The following is a 13,716-nucleotide window of genomic DNA, read 5'->3' on the forward strand; positions in this document are numbered from 1 at the left end:
AAAGTTTGGCTTCAATACATTTTGGGAATTGTTGTGCTACCTCAAACCCATCAAAATGACACTTCCAGAGTAAACCTGAAAAATATATTACTTTGAAGCACCCCAAACCTAGTTTTGAAAAACAATCTAAAACTTCAAGAAGTTTTTCAGCAGTTCAGGTTCATAGTTTTTGCTGCCACTTGCATCCTGAAAGCAAATCAATCAGCTAGATTTTGTTTATCCAATGAAATCACTCTGGTACATGGAAAGTTTCTGACTGTGCAAACAGTGAGGATTGATTTAAACTGAATGCATCTCCCCATTCATGCATGTCTTATTACCAAACTAACACGGCGGCACTGTCACTCACAAAACAATAGAAATTATGGTAATGATGCATTCAAATTCAAACCTTGTGACTGTTTTCCTAAAGCTGCAGAGTCAAGTTTATCCACAAAAGAAAACATATTTTTTGTGTTATTTAATGGGCTTTGGCAAGCTGGTGGAACCCAGTGTGTCTTTTGTAGTTCATTTATCACACTGGAAACAATACTGTCATCAATGAGTTTCTATGTATAAAATTAATGAGTAACAGATAACAGAATACTGTGGGTCTTTAGACAGAGACAGAAAACTGGGCTCAGATGGCTAGAAACTCTCCCCTGTGACATGCACACTGGCACAAAAGAAATACAGCTTACACACACACACACAGAAACGCACAATCATACACACAAAGGCAAATTATTTTTATACAGCTGTATGTTGCGGTTGTGGCGTCATCTCTATTGACTCACTGCAACAGACCCAACAAAGCTGTAACCAATTAATCCATTGATTAAATGACCACACAGAGTCTCTTTTCTCTCTGACACATACACACATTATTTGTAGATACAGCTCTTGCATGTGTATTGTAATCTGCTAAAAAGTAAATTAACTGAGTATAATTTTGAACCTGCACTGACAGCATTAACATCAGTGGTACTTTAAAACATTCACAATGACTCACTCTGACTCACTGTTACAGGTACACAACATTTTGCAGTCAAACAGTTAAGCTTCCCGAGTGAGGGAACTGACGCAGAAGTATCTCAGTTGAATTCTTGAAATATTAAGGGACGGTGCCTCAGTGCTTCCTTTATTACCTCCTTTAGTGTAGTATACACGTGGCTATCCTTTATGAAAGGAAAGAAGATAATTACATCACATACCCGTCCGACTGTTCGTGAAAAAGATCAATGAAACTGACAAAGTGATGCAGATCATTTAAATGTTATTTATAGATGCATTTTCCATTTCCATTAACTGTTTTGAACTTTCATCAGCAGCTGAACTATGAACATTGCACCGTGTAGCATGTAATGCTGCTTCTTATGCTTTTTGCATGAAAAACACAGATTTCTATGAGCTTTTGTGACCTATAATAATTGATCAAGGTGTGTCTAAGGTTTCGGGCTGGGGTTAAGCTAAATGATGGAATTCTACTTTGGTTCTAAAAATCCTAAACAGAGAGTCATGCATAATTACACACACACGCAATTAAAAAACTAAAATTATATATATATATATATATATATATATATATATATATATATATATATATATATTGCACTGCTTGTTTTCTTTTGTATGCAAATGAGGTTAGCAAAGAGGTTAAGTAAGATGCATATTTTGTAATCGATCTTCTGAACATTGTATTCAATATGGCATGTCTTATGTGTCTAGTGTACGTGACATTTTCCACCAACATCAAAGGAAAATTGATTATGAAAAGGAGGGAAATTCTTTTGACTATTCGACCATACCTATGTTTGAGAATGCCTGTGTTGGATACAGTTTACATAGTAATGAGTTTTTGAGGATCAGCGTCTCGCTAATAGGATCAATATTAGTCCCCTCACCCTGTTTCAGCCCCCTCCATTTCCCTACATAATGTCAATATTATAGCCATAATCCATAGAGGAATATTCAGAGGATTAGAGGACGCCACATGGAAATTCCCCTAACATTTACAAACAAGGTGAACATGCAGCAGCATATTATTAGTGAAATCTTTCTATTATAATCTTGATCACTGAGATCCTGCTGCATTACCTATAGGCTCCTGGTTTCAGAACACTTTACTGACATTTCTTTGAATCTGAAAAGTTGTCCTTGTAACAGCTGAAATTTTCCTTTTGTTGTTTATTAGAACACTCACTACTTAATCTAGGGCAGAGATGGCAAAGACTTCACATTTTTTCCTACTAGATTTGAATAAAACATTTTACCTCTTCAATAATTCTTTAATATAAGCGTCAAGCAATGCTTGTACTGAGAATGCATGGGGACAAACTTGACAGCCAAAACTGAAATACATCAAACTTACCATTTATGTATTTATTTTTCTTTGATTATATTTGTATTCTTCAGAGACATTTGAGTGATTCTTCTAATTTTCAAATGTGTCCATTATATTAGTATAAATTGATCATTCATTTAAAAATAGATTGTCTGAATATTTACTATAGAGCATTTTTATACAGAAGCTCTGTGAAAAGTAAAGGGAGAGTTTGACAAGGATCTGCGAGCTGATATTCAGTTGTCAGGCTTCTTTTAAGAAATTCTTAAAAATGCATATGAAATTCAAATGTGTAAATGTTTAAATACGATTTTTTGCATATACAGACACGTGTGTAAAAAGAAGTGCACAAAAAAGTTAAAAGGTTGCAATACAAATCTGAAAAAATGCAGAAAACTAAAGTTCCCGCATATTGCAACTTAGTCTATTTACAGATCTTCTACCAGATATGTGAAGAAATATATACAGCCTTCTGTGGCCTCAGGGGAGCTGTGATAAATTTGATAAATCGCCTGATAAATTTAAGGCAGTGACAGTTGGGACTCCAGACTAAGCCTGAAAATGACCAAATCTTTGATTACTAGACCACTGTGGTCTCCAGGGGTTTGCCAGTTGCTGGTTCCAAAAGTCATGCATCCATTTTTCATAAAAACCTCAAGTCAAGGTTTGCTACAAATAACAGGTTTTGTCTTTATTCGTATTACTACTTTAAGCACAAAGAAATGTTTAATCACCAGAATGGTCACTTTTAGTCACAACTGCAGCGCTGTCTTGTTTAAACTCTAAAATATCTTGTCCTTTTCTTTGAAAGGACAAAATTAAACATTGACCTAACAAATATTTCATGTGCATTTTAGGAGCTATATGAAAATGTTAATTACATTCTTTGTTGATCAAATCATGCATTAGATGAACTTTGCATTGTGTATACCATTGTGCACACTCACAAAGTCTGATTAGTTTATAGAGTTTGGCTAATAGCATTGATAGCTGCAGTAGCCTTGCTTTTTTTTTTTTCAATGCTAGCACCCAAATCCAGATGCAGAATATGGTACACCTAGCTTTTGTAATGTAATTATACTCCAGTTTATCCTGACAAAGCCTAACATACGGCAACTTTTTTTTCTTGTTGTATTAAAGTATTGCAGAACAGCACATTTAAAACAACTGTCATCTGTTTACAACTTTCTTGCACAAAGTAAGATAGAGAGATGGAGGCTCAACCATCAGCCCTGCTGACTGCCATTGTAGAATTAAAATTGTACACTTAATTAACTAGTATTTCTGGCACTGACTGGCAAGGATAGCAACATTTAAACCTTGAGTCAACCAGTTGCACACATCCCTAGTCAAAAATTTTTTGTTCTATGCTTATTTTTCCTGCTAGCCAAAACTAATAACCTATCTCACATCATAAAGAACTGTAGATTAATCTTGCTAACTAAGCTTGCTATTCATGGGTATCATTAGCTGATTCTCAACCTTTCCTTCACAAACCCCCCCCCACAAAAAACGATGGCCACAATACTTCTTGGGTCCAAGACAGTAGCCAACAATCTAATGTTTGACAGCATGGTGGGGGTACGTCTGTCTTCTAGAAACAGCGTATGACTCAAGGCTATATAAGCGCCATTACCAAAACAAGATTGTTTTTTCTTGTTTCTATTTTGATTCTCTCTCAAAGCATCCATCACAACTCTGACATTATTTATAGGAGTTCAATGCCAAATTAGTGGCGCACCTTAAAAATGCACTCATCCCAATCCAATTAAACTGCATAAAAATGAAATATCTACTGACTGATACATAAATCAGCATGTTTTAACACGCAATTAGAATTTATCCCCGCACACAAACAGATATATTATAATATAACAGTATATTGGCATAGAAGTAAAATTATTCAATTAATCGCAGACAATATGCTTTCACAAAATATTTTATACACATTCACTGACTTTAATTTCTCATGCATTTCTAAGCAAATTTAATAAACAACAACAGGCTATCTGGGCATAATTTCATAAGCCCAGTATGTTTAAAACCCTCCACTGATCCAATATCTAATAGAGAGCTTATGGTGAACCTCTGTCAGGGTTGGTATTATCTCAATAAATCCTATTTCCAAATTGAAAGTAATACTCCTCAAACATTTAGCCAGCATCAGTTTTTTTTTAACTCTACACCTTTTCAGCTTAACATTTAAATACATATCATCAAAAACAATCAAATATAACTGCTGTGAATAGAACATGTGAATAGCTCAGAGGAGTATCAGGTAGAAGCTGCATGCTGTTACGCGAGATACAGTTCATTTCTTTGTTCTCTGTCATACAGCTCGTATCTGTGTAATATCTGTTGTTCTGTTTAATCCCAGCTTGTTAATGAAATGCCTGAAGCGCATTTATGAGGGGCCATTCTTTCTTTCATCATTCCTTTCCACTCCACTAGTACCACATCACACACTACCTCACCTGTTTTTGGATTAATAGAGAAGAAATTCTGCGGGTTGCCGGCAGTAATACGATAACTCAGACGACTGGGTATAGCAGTGAGATCGGGGTCTTGCGCCTGAATACGAATGACTGACACATCCTTTGGAGAGTTTTCCATGATAGTCGGGTGGTAGATAGGATCTGAGGTGAGGGGAGCATTATCATTGACATCTTCTACCTGAGCAGAGACAAAGAAGAAAAGAAGACATGAAACAACAAAGCAAAAAGAGGAGAAAAAGAGGAGAAAAAGGCAATAAATATTCATCATTTGAGTTGGATCTTTGAATGGCAACAAATACATGGATAGTAGCCCTCTGAATTTGCATGCACTGTAATATTGTTCTGTTGTGATTTTAGTATCTTTGTTAATCAGTCTGGGTCTGGGTTGATATGTTATCAATCACAAAATGGAAATATATTTGCCAGAAAATGTCAAAGATGTCACACTCCAAATTAATTTCCCTTCTAACAGCATAGATCTAGAATATTTATGGCAAGCAGTGGGTTGATTGAGCATTTGCTGGAAGGCACAGAGAGCCAAGACAGTTCAGCCGGTGAACAGAAGCACCTGTGCCTGATTAATCTCCCCATTTTTCCATGTGATGAATAGGCCGGGAGTAAAGCACCCACTCACATAACCACACGTGGATATCCTGAAGCCAGAAAAGGCTGCTTGTCTTTTTTTCCCTTTTATACACAGCTGAACTCTTCCCCAAAGGGGGAGCAGTGATGTAGCAACTATGTGTGTATTTGAGTGTTTAGACGGTGGAAAAACTTAAGGGCAAATAAATTAGAAAAAACTTGAAGCAGAGAATTCCCATACAGTGTATCTCTTGCTTACAGACTGAGTGCTGAGTACAGAAATCAAGAGAGTAACACACTCGTTTGGCATCATACTGTTTGGATGTAATGCTTTACAAGAATTTTATAGTATAAACATCAAAATTACCCTGGAGGGTAACGTTGACTGGCTGTAAACTTTTATCAGTGACTGCCATTGAAAAATAAGCTACTTTTACAGTTAAAAAAGCTGAAAAGTTATAACCTGACATAATTTTAATGTAGTTAACGAGAAGTTACGCATAAAAAGTGCATAACTGTACCCTGCATAACTAAATATGATTTTTCCATGTACAATAAATACACAGATAAACTTGAAATGACCTAAAACTGGTATACTTTCAATTAAAATGCGATTGGATATGCTGGAAGTGAAATTAAGGGAGTAACACACTGGCAAACCATATTTTGAATATAAAACAATCTTACCCTGTAGACTTCTTGTCTACAGAAGCTCAGTAATGGCTAAGACTGCTGTACCAGTCATCTAATGGCACTTGGCATACAAAGATCACTTGAACTTTGTTTTTTTGTTTTGTATCTACACTCACTGGCCCTTTGTACATCTATTCAGCTGCTCATTAATGAAAATATCCAATCAGCCATGGCATAAACATGGCAGCAATTCAGTGCATTAAGGCATGTAGACAAGGTCAAAATGATATGCTGACAGGAAGGAAACAGTAACTCAAATAACCACTCCATACAGCAAAGAAGGATACAAGAACATCTCTGAATGCACAACAGGTTGAACGCCGAAGCAGATTCTTTTCTAAATGTACTTGTATATTGTTCACATGTTGAAATAAATTACCAATCAATCAATCAATCAATCAATCAATCAATCAATCAATCAATCAATCAATCAATCAATCAGATGGACTACAGCAGCAGAAGACCACACTGGGGCCCTTCCAGCCATGTAAGAAACAGAAACTGAGGCTACAGTCCGTATGGCCTCACCAGGGTCAGAATTTGGCTTAAAAAACATGAAAGCATACGCCCCTGCTTTGTGTCAACAGCTTAGACTGCTGGTGTCACGGTTTGGAGATATTTCCTTTGTATATCTTGGGCCACAAACAGAGCATAGTTTAATCACCACATAGTTTAACCACCACTGCCTTTCTGAGTATTGATGATGACTGATGATGATCCCTTTATGATCACAGTGATCACATCTTCTGCCATGTCACAAAGCTCAAATCATCTCATACTGGTTTCTTGGACATGACATGAGTTTACTGTACTCAAATGCCCTGCACAGTCACCAGCTCTCAGTCCAATAGAGCATTGTTGATTCTGTCTCCAAGAAATAAGGCAGTTCTGACGACAAAAAGACATCCAAACTGCTACCAGCAGCATGTACCAGGTGTATTTAGTAATAGCGCACTTTGAGGACATCCATTTAAGGCTTAAAATTACAAGGGAAAATTATCTGCTTGTTATGTTCAATGCTATAAAAGTCTGTGGGTAAATGTATTTAACATAATGATTCAATAGGCAGTGGATTCTATACCTGGATGAAGACTTCAACAGAAGCTGACAGAGGTGGAACCCCCCTGTCCATGGCACAGACAGTCAGCCAGTAGGAGTCTTTGGTCTCACAGTCCAGGATACCAGAAGTGTAAATCACCCCTGTTGAAGCAGAGAAGCAGAGAGAAAGATTAATGCAGTTTTTACCTGGCTTTGAATACTTATCTATTAAGGGTGTGTGTGTGTGTGTGTGTGTGTGTGTGTGTGTGTGTGTGTGTGTGTGTGTGTGTGTGTGTGTGTGTGTGTGTGTGCGAGAGAGAGAGAGAGAGAGAGTGCCAGAAAAAGAGAGAGAGAGAAACTGGCTGTTATCTGTAAAATACATTACAATCCTTAAAAGATCTCTTAGGAATGTCTTTGAATACTAAGTTTCCAGAGGCAAGCACACAAATTTAGACTAAAACTTTGTGTCCTGGCTTCAGTGACATTCACAGGCATTAGTGGTGCCACTGTAGTCACCTTCAATGTTTCAGCTTCTCTACGGCTAATCACAACTGACCAAACTGCTCCCACTGCTATTTGCTTAGTGCTAAATGCACCCTGAGCTGCCCTACACCAATAAAGACACACACATATATATGCACACACAAAGACACCCAGACATTCACATATATTGACTGGCGTGTGCTTAGTGGCCTTAAGGAAAATGAGTAGCTGACAGTTTTGGTGACCTCTTCGGGGACAAAGAGAATATTTACAATGGTTGACACATGGACACAACTTAAAAAAAAAAGAAAATCCGTCATCCAGGACTTTTCACAAAACCATTTAAAAAAAGACACATGCACACACGGTCTACGGTTTTAGGGTTCATTTGTTTCTTTTCTATTCGCTCCCAAGAGTATGGCATTGTAGAAACACAACGGCATGTGTTACATTAGTGTGACATTGTATACATTGCAGAAATCCAAAAAAAAGAACACTAACACTCGCAGTATCATTTCTATCAGTAAAAAATAAAGACAAGTCAGACAGAAACACGCAGGCTGAAAAAACGTTTCAGCTCAGGAACACAAACTCTCACCAGATCTGCAAGCTCCTGTTAAATAAAGGCTCCTTTGAGACATAGAGAGCCTGCACAGCATGAGCATGCACAGCATTTGTGCTTCGGTTTACATACATTTAAACCCAACAAGCTGTCACACAAGCTGAACTTGGGCAGGTGAGCAAGCTCAAATTTAATTTGTTTTTTTAATGTTTTTATTTCATGGTTATGATCTTCTTCATTATATAAGAATGGCTGCACAGGAGTATTGGCAGTTGGATGATCTAGCCTATTGTGATGCTAAATTCCTAATCATTAAAAAATTCTATAGCCACAACCATTTACAGTACATTGCAAAAATCCAGATTTTTTTCCTATTTCTAAAGGACATAACATTCAGATACTGTTGATGCCTTGTAGATGTTTCTTTTGTCCTCCACTTGTCCATTTTTTAAGGAAACACTGAACACCATACTGAAATATGCCAAGTTTTCAGCTAAAAGCTATTTAGTAATTACATTGTTGGTGCAGAAAACACTATTTCATGGCTGTGAAAATGTGTAATCGATGGCATTTTTATGTAGATTAAACTAAAGAAATTGGAACAAATGATGTATTTTTGCATCATTATTTAAAAAGTTCCTAAAGATACAATTTAAACTTGGTTCTTTAGTAAGTTGTCTAATGTTTAAACCCAACACTAGTTCATCGCTTGAGCTGGGTGCCTTTTTAAGGCTTATTAAGTCGTAGCCCAGTGTTAAGTAGTTTAACAGACAAGAATAAACATTGCTCTGAAAATGGTCACAGGGACTGGGCTGAAAGTGAGTGAAAAAGCAGCCAACGTCCAAAGAAAAAATTTGAAAGACCTTCGGAAAGTCTGCATAACTGTTGATTAAGACAACTTTAAAAACTATAGGTCTGGCTCCTTGGAAGCAAAATATAAAGGCATGAGGGGTGGCCAAAGACTTTGCACAGTACCGTAGGTACCATAAAAGAAAAGCTGCTGCTTTATAGATAACTAAAGAAGTGCTAGGAAAAGGTGATCTACTGTGCTCATTTCCAGCTCCATGTTTTAATCTCAGACTTTACTAAAGTAGCAGTACATTAACTCACATTTCCTTATTTATCTTATGCTGTGCCTTGATGCAGCCCTTCAATTTATCTACGGTACTTTCTGAGACAAAGTGTTTTGGCTTCCCAGCTTCCTGCTGCCCCTTAGAAAATATGGTCTGAAACACAAGTAGTGGTTCTCTCAGATGGCTATACTTACGATAATTTCTTTTCTTTTCTTGCACAGACCAAAGAGCAGAAACACCTCTTTAAACCCTTTTAAGTGCATCAGATCATCCGTACATAATCTGAATATAAGCTCATTATTTATATATATGTACATACACATGTATATATATATATATATATATATATATATATATATATATATAGCAGAAATTTGGGCTTTTGGGGCAAAAATGAGGCTAAACTGGGTATCATTTCACTTAACCAAATGAAAAAATGAACGCCTCTAGTCAAAACTCTAAGAGGAACTCTAGGAATTCCAACCCCTGGAGTATCATGCTCAATGCTACAACAAAGTACTCAAAGAAACCCGAGAACAAGTTTGACATCAGTTCTTCTTTCTCAATATGCTGAAAAAGACAGCGATTTATCTTTTCAGACATATTTAATAATTGTTTGTGGTGTTGGAGGAAAGAAACCTTGTCATACGGCAGATCTGTTGCATAACTTTGCCTTCAATTCATCCACAAGATCTGCATCCCCAGGTACACACAAATAAATCAGACTATGCCAGAAAGTGGCAGTATGTCTGATTATGACTAAGCCGCTGCCCAGGACACACACAATGCATAGTAAAAGTGTTTGCTAAGATACACCCTTACCCTGTCGTCCTTGACCATGTCCTTTTCAAACCTCATCTCTGTCAGACAGCTTGACAGAGAGACAAGGAAAACAGAGCTGGCTGTTTCCAAAGCTCTTTGAACTTTAAGACCGACAGGCACTATTCAGTGAATTCAATATAAATCTGACTCGACAGCATCCATTCTCACCATAAATAACACACTTCAAATAGTGAACAAAAAAAATTGAAGGGTCACAGCACATTTTCTAATCTGGAACTTTTCTCTATTGAGACACAACTGAATAGCTCTGAATGTGCTATAAAAGAGGACATCAGAAAAATATATGGCCTATTCATTTTAATAAATGAAGACTGAGTGCTTTTTAAAAGTGTTTGCTTGTAACTTAAAGAATGCCTTATCCTGACTGTGACAAATCCTGGAGCTTGCAAACCCACTAATAGAGGAGCAGTGGCGTTTGACAGCTGTCCAATGAGAAATTGCAGGGCTTGCTTTCCACCCAAACCAATGACAGGAATACAAATTTTTGTTCAAAGTGCAGGGGAGCTAAGGTTTAAAGCCAGAGAAGATCCGTCTTCTTTTCTGTTAGCCCATGTGTTTTCCACCCACGTATGATTGAGTCATTTAAACATCTAAATATCAAACGCGGGAAAAGAGGGCACTCATTAACAGCAGCTATGACTGACAATAGGGGTGTCATGGGCTATGCATGATGCATCAAAGAGCTGATTTACAAACTACAAGTGAGGGTGGGAGTAAGGGGTGCATTAGCTGAGACGGGTTAAACAAAAGAGAGTTCTCATTCTTTCTATTTTTCTCTCTGTCCCTTTCACTCTCAGTCACTGTCCATCTCACTCTCTCATCACATATTTAGTTCTGGCACTAAGAGCCACAGATTGACAAGCAGCAAGAGCAAAGCCACTCAACATGGCAGCTAAATGCATGGTGGGAGTACAAAGCAGTGCTACTCTGTCCGTGCCTGACAACGCTGACTTCTACACGATAAAATGAAGCACTTGATGATAAGGGAAAACTTGGCATGTTCTTACTGTATCGTGTCCTTCGATAGTAAAAGGCATTAGCATTTCACATGCTTAGGGAAAAAAACTCTAAGTTATAAAAAGAAAAACTTTCCAGAAGACATTAAAATATATATATATATAGGTCTGGGAGGAAGAAAGCTGTATTTTCTTTTGACACTTTTTATGTACTCCTGACTCCCCTGCATGCTTTTCCTTCCTCTCTTCGCTTCACTTCCACTTCCCTCTCCCTTCACTTTCTGCTCTAACAAGCAGTCTGATTTCCCCTGGAAAATCTACACTCAGTAAACGTTCTCACTGGCTCTGATGCTCCTTACTGAGGTATTAATACTCCAGGGAATAAAAACCCCAAATACTATTACAGGCATTTGTATGGATCAGTACATGCACTGTAAAACTGTTTTGCTGATGAGTACACAGCATACATAGAGTATGCAAATATATAAATGTAGCTGTTTAAAGCTTGCAATTACAAAAATTAACCATTTTATTTAATGCACAGTTTTCTAATAGCATGATGATCACAACATGATCATCGCCTGTCCTTGTTGTATTGTTTACTTTTGCCACATCTGCTTAGACAGTGATTGGTGGCTTTTATTTAAAACTATTCATGTATGCAGTGAATGGTTTGACAGGCAATACTAACTCTGGGAAACTAGGTTTCCTATTCAAAATTAAAATATGGATGTGTCAAATAAAATATAAACAACAGCGATAACTGCAAAAGCTGTATATTTATTTTAAGATGGGATTAGAAAAAAACTGCCATGTGAAGAAGAAAGAGAACGCGAAGGCTCACTACCTGCAAGTATATTAAGTCTCATTCACTATATGTAGGGAAGAGCAAATGAGGGTCTGGTTTCAGCATGAAGGTTCAGCATTTCAGCACCATGGACAGACACTGAACTGTTAGGTTTAAAAGCTTCAGTATGATGGACAAAAGCAGAGACTGCAATGATGCAATCATGACTGGTGGAAAAGAAAGAGTTCTTAGTCACACTTTTTCAGGTTTTCATGAAAAAGTATTGATGACAGTAGCTATAAATGTTTAAGCATACATCCATGTGCCCACAACACAGCTGTTTATCTGATTTAACAAAAAAAAAAAAAAGCAAATTGTAAGATCTTATTGATGTGCTCATGTTATTAATTTTCAAGTTTTACATTTAATGACATGCACCTTTTTGGGGAAGGGGGAGGCACTGTGGATGTTTTGTGCATTTGTAGCTGCGCTATCTTCAGTAGTTAGCCCCTAACATTCAGACAATACTCACAGTTAAGACTAAAATTTAAGTTGCACAGCTATAGTACATGACCCAATATGCACTAAAATGAGGCGTCCTATTTTCACATTTGGTATTTGATTCATTTTATCCCTGGGTGAGTGAGTCATGGCTTCTTGTTTGGATCAACATGTCTTCAGCAGCAGTTTCACACTGCAGGAAAGTTGGAGTGTGCATGCTTATTTTGGGTCAGGCCTCCTTAAATAAGTCATAGTGATTTCTCCGTACTTGGGAAGGACGGGGCTGTTGTGCAGGAGAGCCTTGATCAATGTTAGCCGCTCAGCACTGGATGAGTTGTACAGAGCGGCCTGAGGCCCAGCCAATGTGGCTGCCATGCTGCCCTCATTACAGTAATGATCTCCCAGTACACAGCTCCCACGTGAGGCCCCATTAACACAGTGACTGTCGCTATACCTCGCACGCTCTTTGAATTTCTTTCTGTAACAAACATTTTCACATTGACTCAAGAACTGACAAGTGGCCATACTTTCTCTACAAATTACAATTAAACAAATCAAATAAAAACCTAGGCAAGCCATCTTGAAAGGCATGTGAAAATATTTCCTATGCAAAAACTTAGATGTTGATATTCTAAGCATGGCACTATGGGTTATTGGATTTTCACTTTACATAAATAGGCTTAGAAATTGATCTTGTGTCACACCTGTGTCTTCGTCAATCGTAAAAGTGCCCAGGCCGCTGCCACCTTGGATAGAGTACTTCAGCACGCCATCTCGTCCCTTGTCGTCATCTTTAGCGTTGACAGTCATGACACTTGTTCCTGCACGAGAGTTCTCCTTCACTGAGCCTCTCACAGCAAAGTCGGAGAAGTAAGGCGCATACAAATTCTCATTGACATCCACCACCTGAAGAAATGTAATGGTGCACATTAATTATGACAGAAAAACTGTGTGATATTATCTGTAGTATGCAATTGTGTGGCATCAGTAGACCATCTGTATATTTCACTTTTGTACACGTTATTCCCTGTCTTGGAAGTTAAATGTACCGTGAGCTATGTAAATTGACAAAATTGATCATTGGATTTTTTTTCTGGACAGCACACAAGAGAGGTAAAGAAAAGAGTGCAGTGGGTGGAGAAAAGCCTCAGGGGTGATTTGCCAATGAAGAATAACAATAAGAGTTAAAGGGAAGGTTCACAAAATGGTAGCGAGACCTGTTTTGATGTATGGTTTGGAGACGGTGGCACTAACAAAAAGACTGGAACCTTAACACCCCAAATTATTGATAATAATGTAAGCTGACAAAATTGATTATTTGCATTTGGGAGGCAGGGCAGAGCTGAAGAGCACTGGGAGTATCCAGAATGGACAAGATTA

The 13,716-nt window shown here is 37.6% G+C and overlaps 1 protein-coding gene across 1 annotated transcript in view; it reads right to left on the minus strand.

Annotated features, from left to right (window-relative positions):
- fat3b (FAT atypical cadherin 3b) overlaps positions 1 to 13,716 on the minus strand; it is a 67,700-nt gene that overhangs the window by 49,283 nt on the left and 4,701 nt on the right. The window contains exons 4-6 of the mRNA XM_085420678.1: positions 13,041 to 13,242; positions 7,175 to 7,293; positions 4,798 to 4,996 (exon numbers count right to left, since the gene is read on the minus strand). Coding sequence (XP_085276804.1) covers positions 4,798 to 4,996; positions 7,175 to 7,293; positions 13,041 to 13,242 — 520 coding nt within the window. The remainder of the gene's footprint in view (positions 1 to 4,797; positions 4,997 to 7,174; positions 7,294 to 13,040; positions 13,243 to 13,716) is intronic.

Source organism: Rhamphochromis longiceps, linkage group LG10 (genome assembly GCF_057381845.1).
Source record: "Rhamphochromis longiceps isolate RC_006_pf linkage group LG10, R_longiceps_female_GT1.1, whole genome shotgun sequence".
In the NCBI taxonomy this organism is placed as follows: Eukaryota; Metazoa; Chordata; class Actinopteri; order Cichliformes; family Cichlidae; genus Rhamphochromis; species Rhamphochromis longiceps.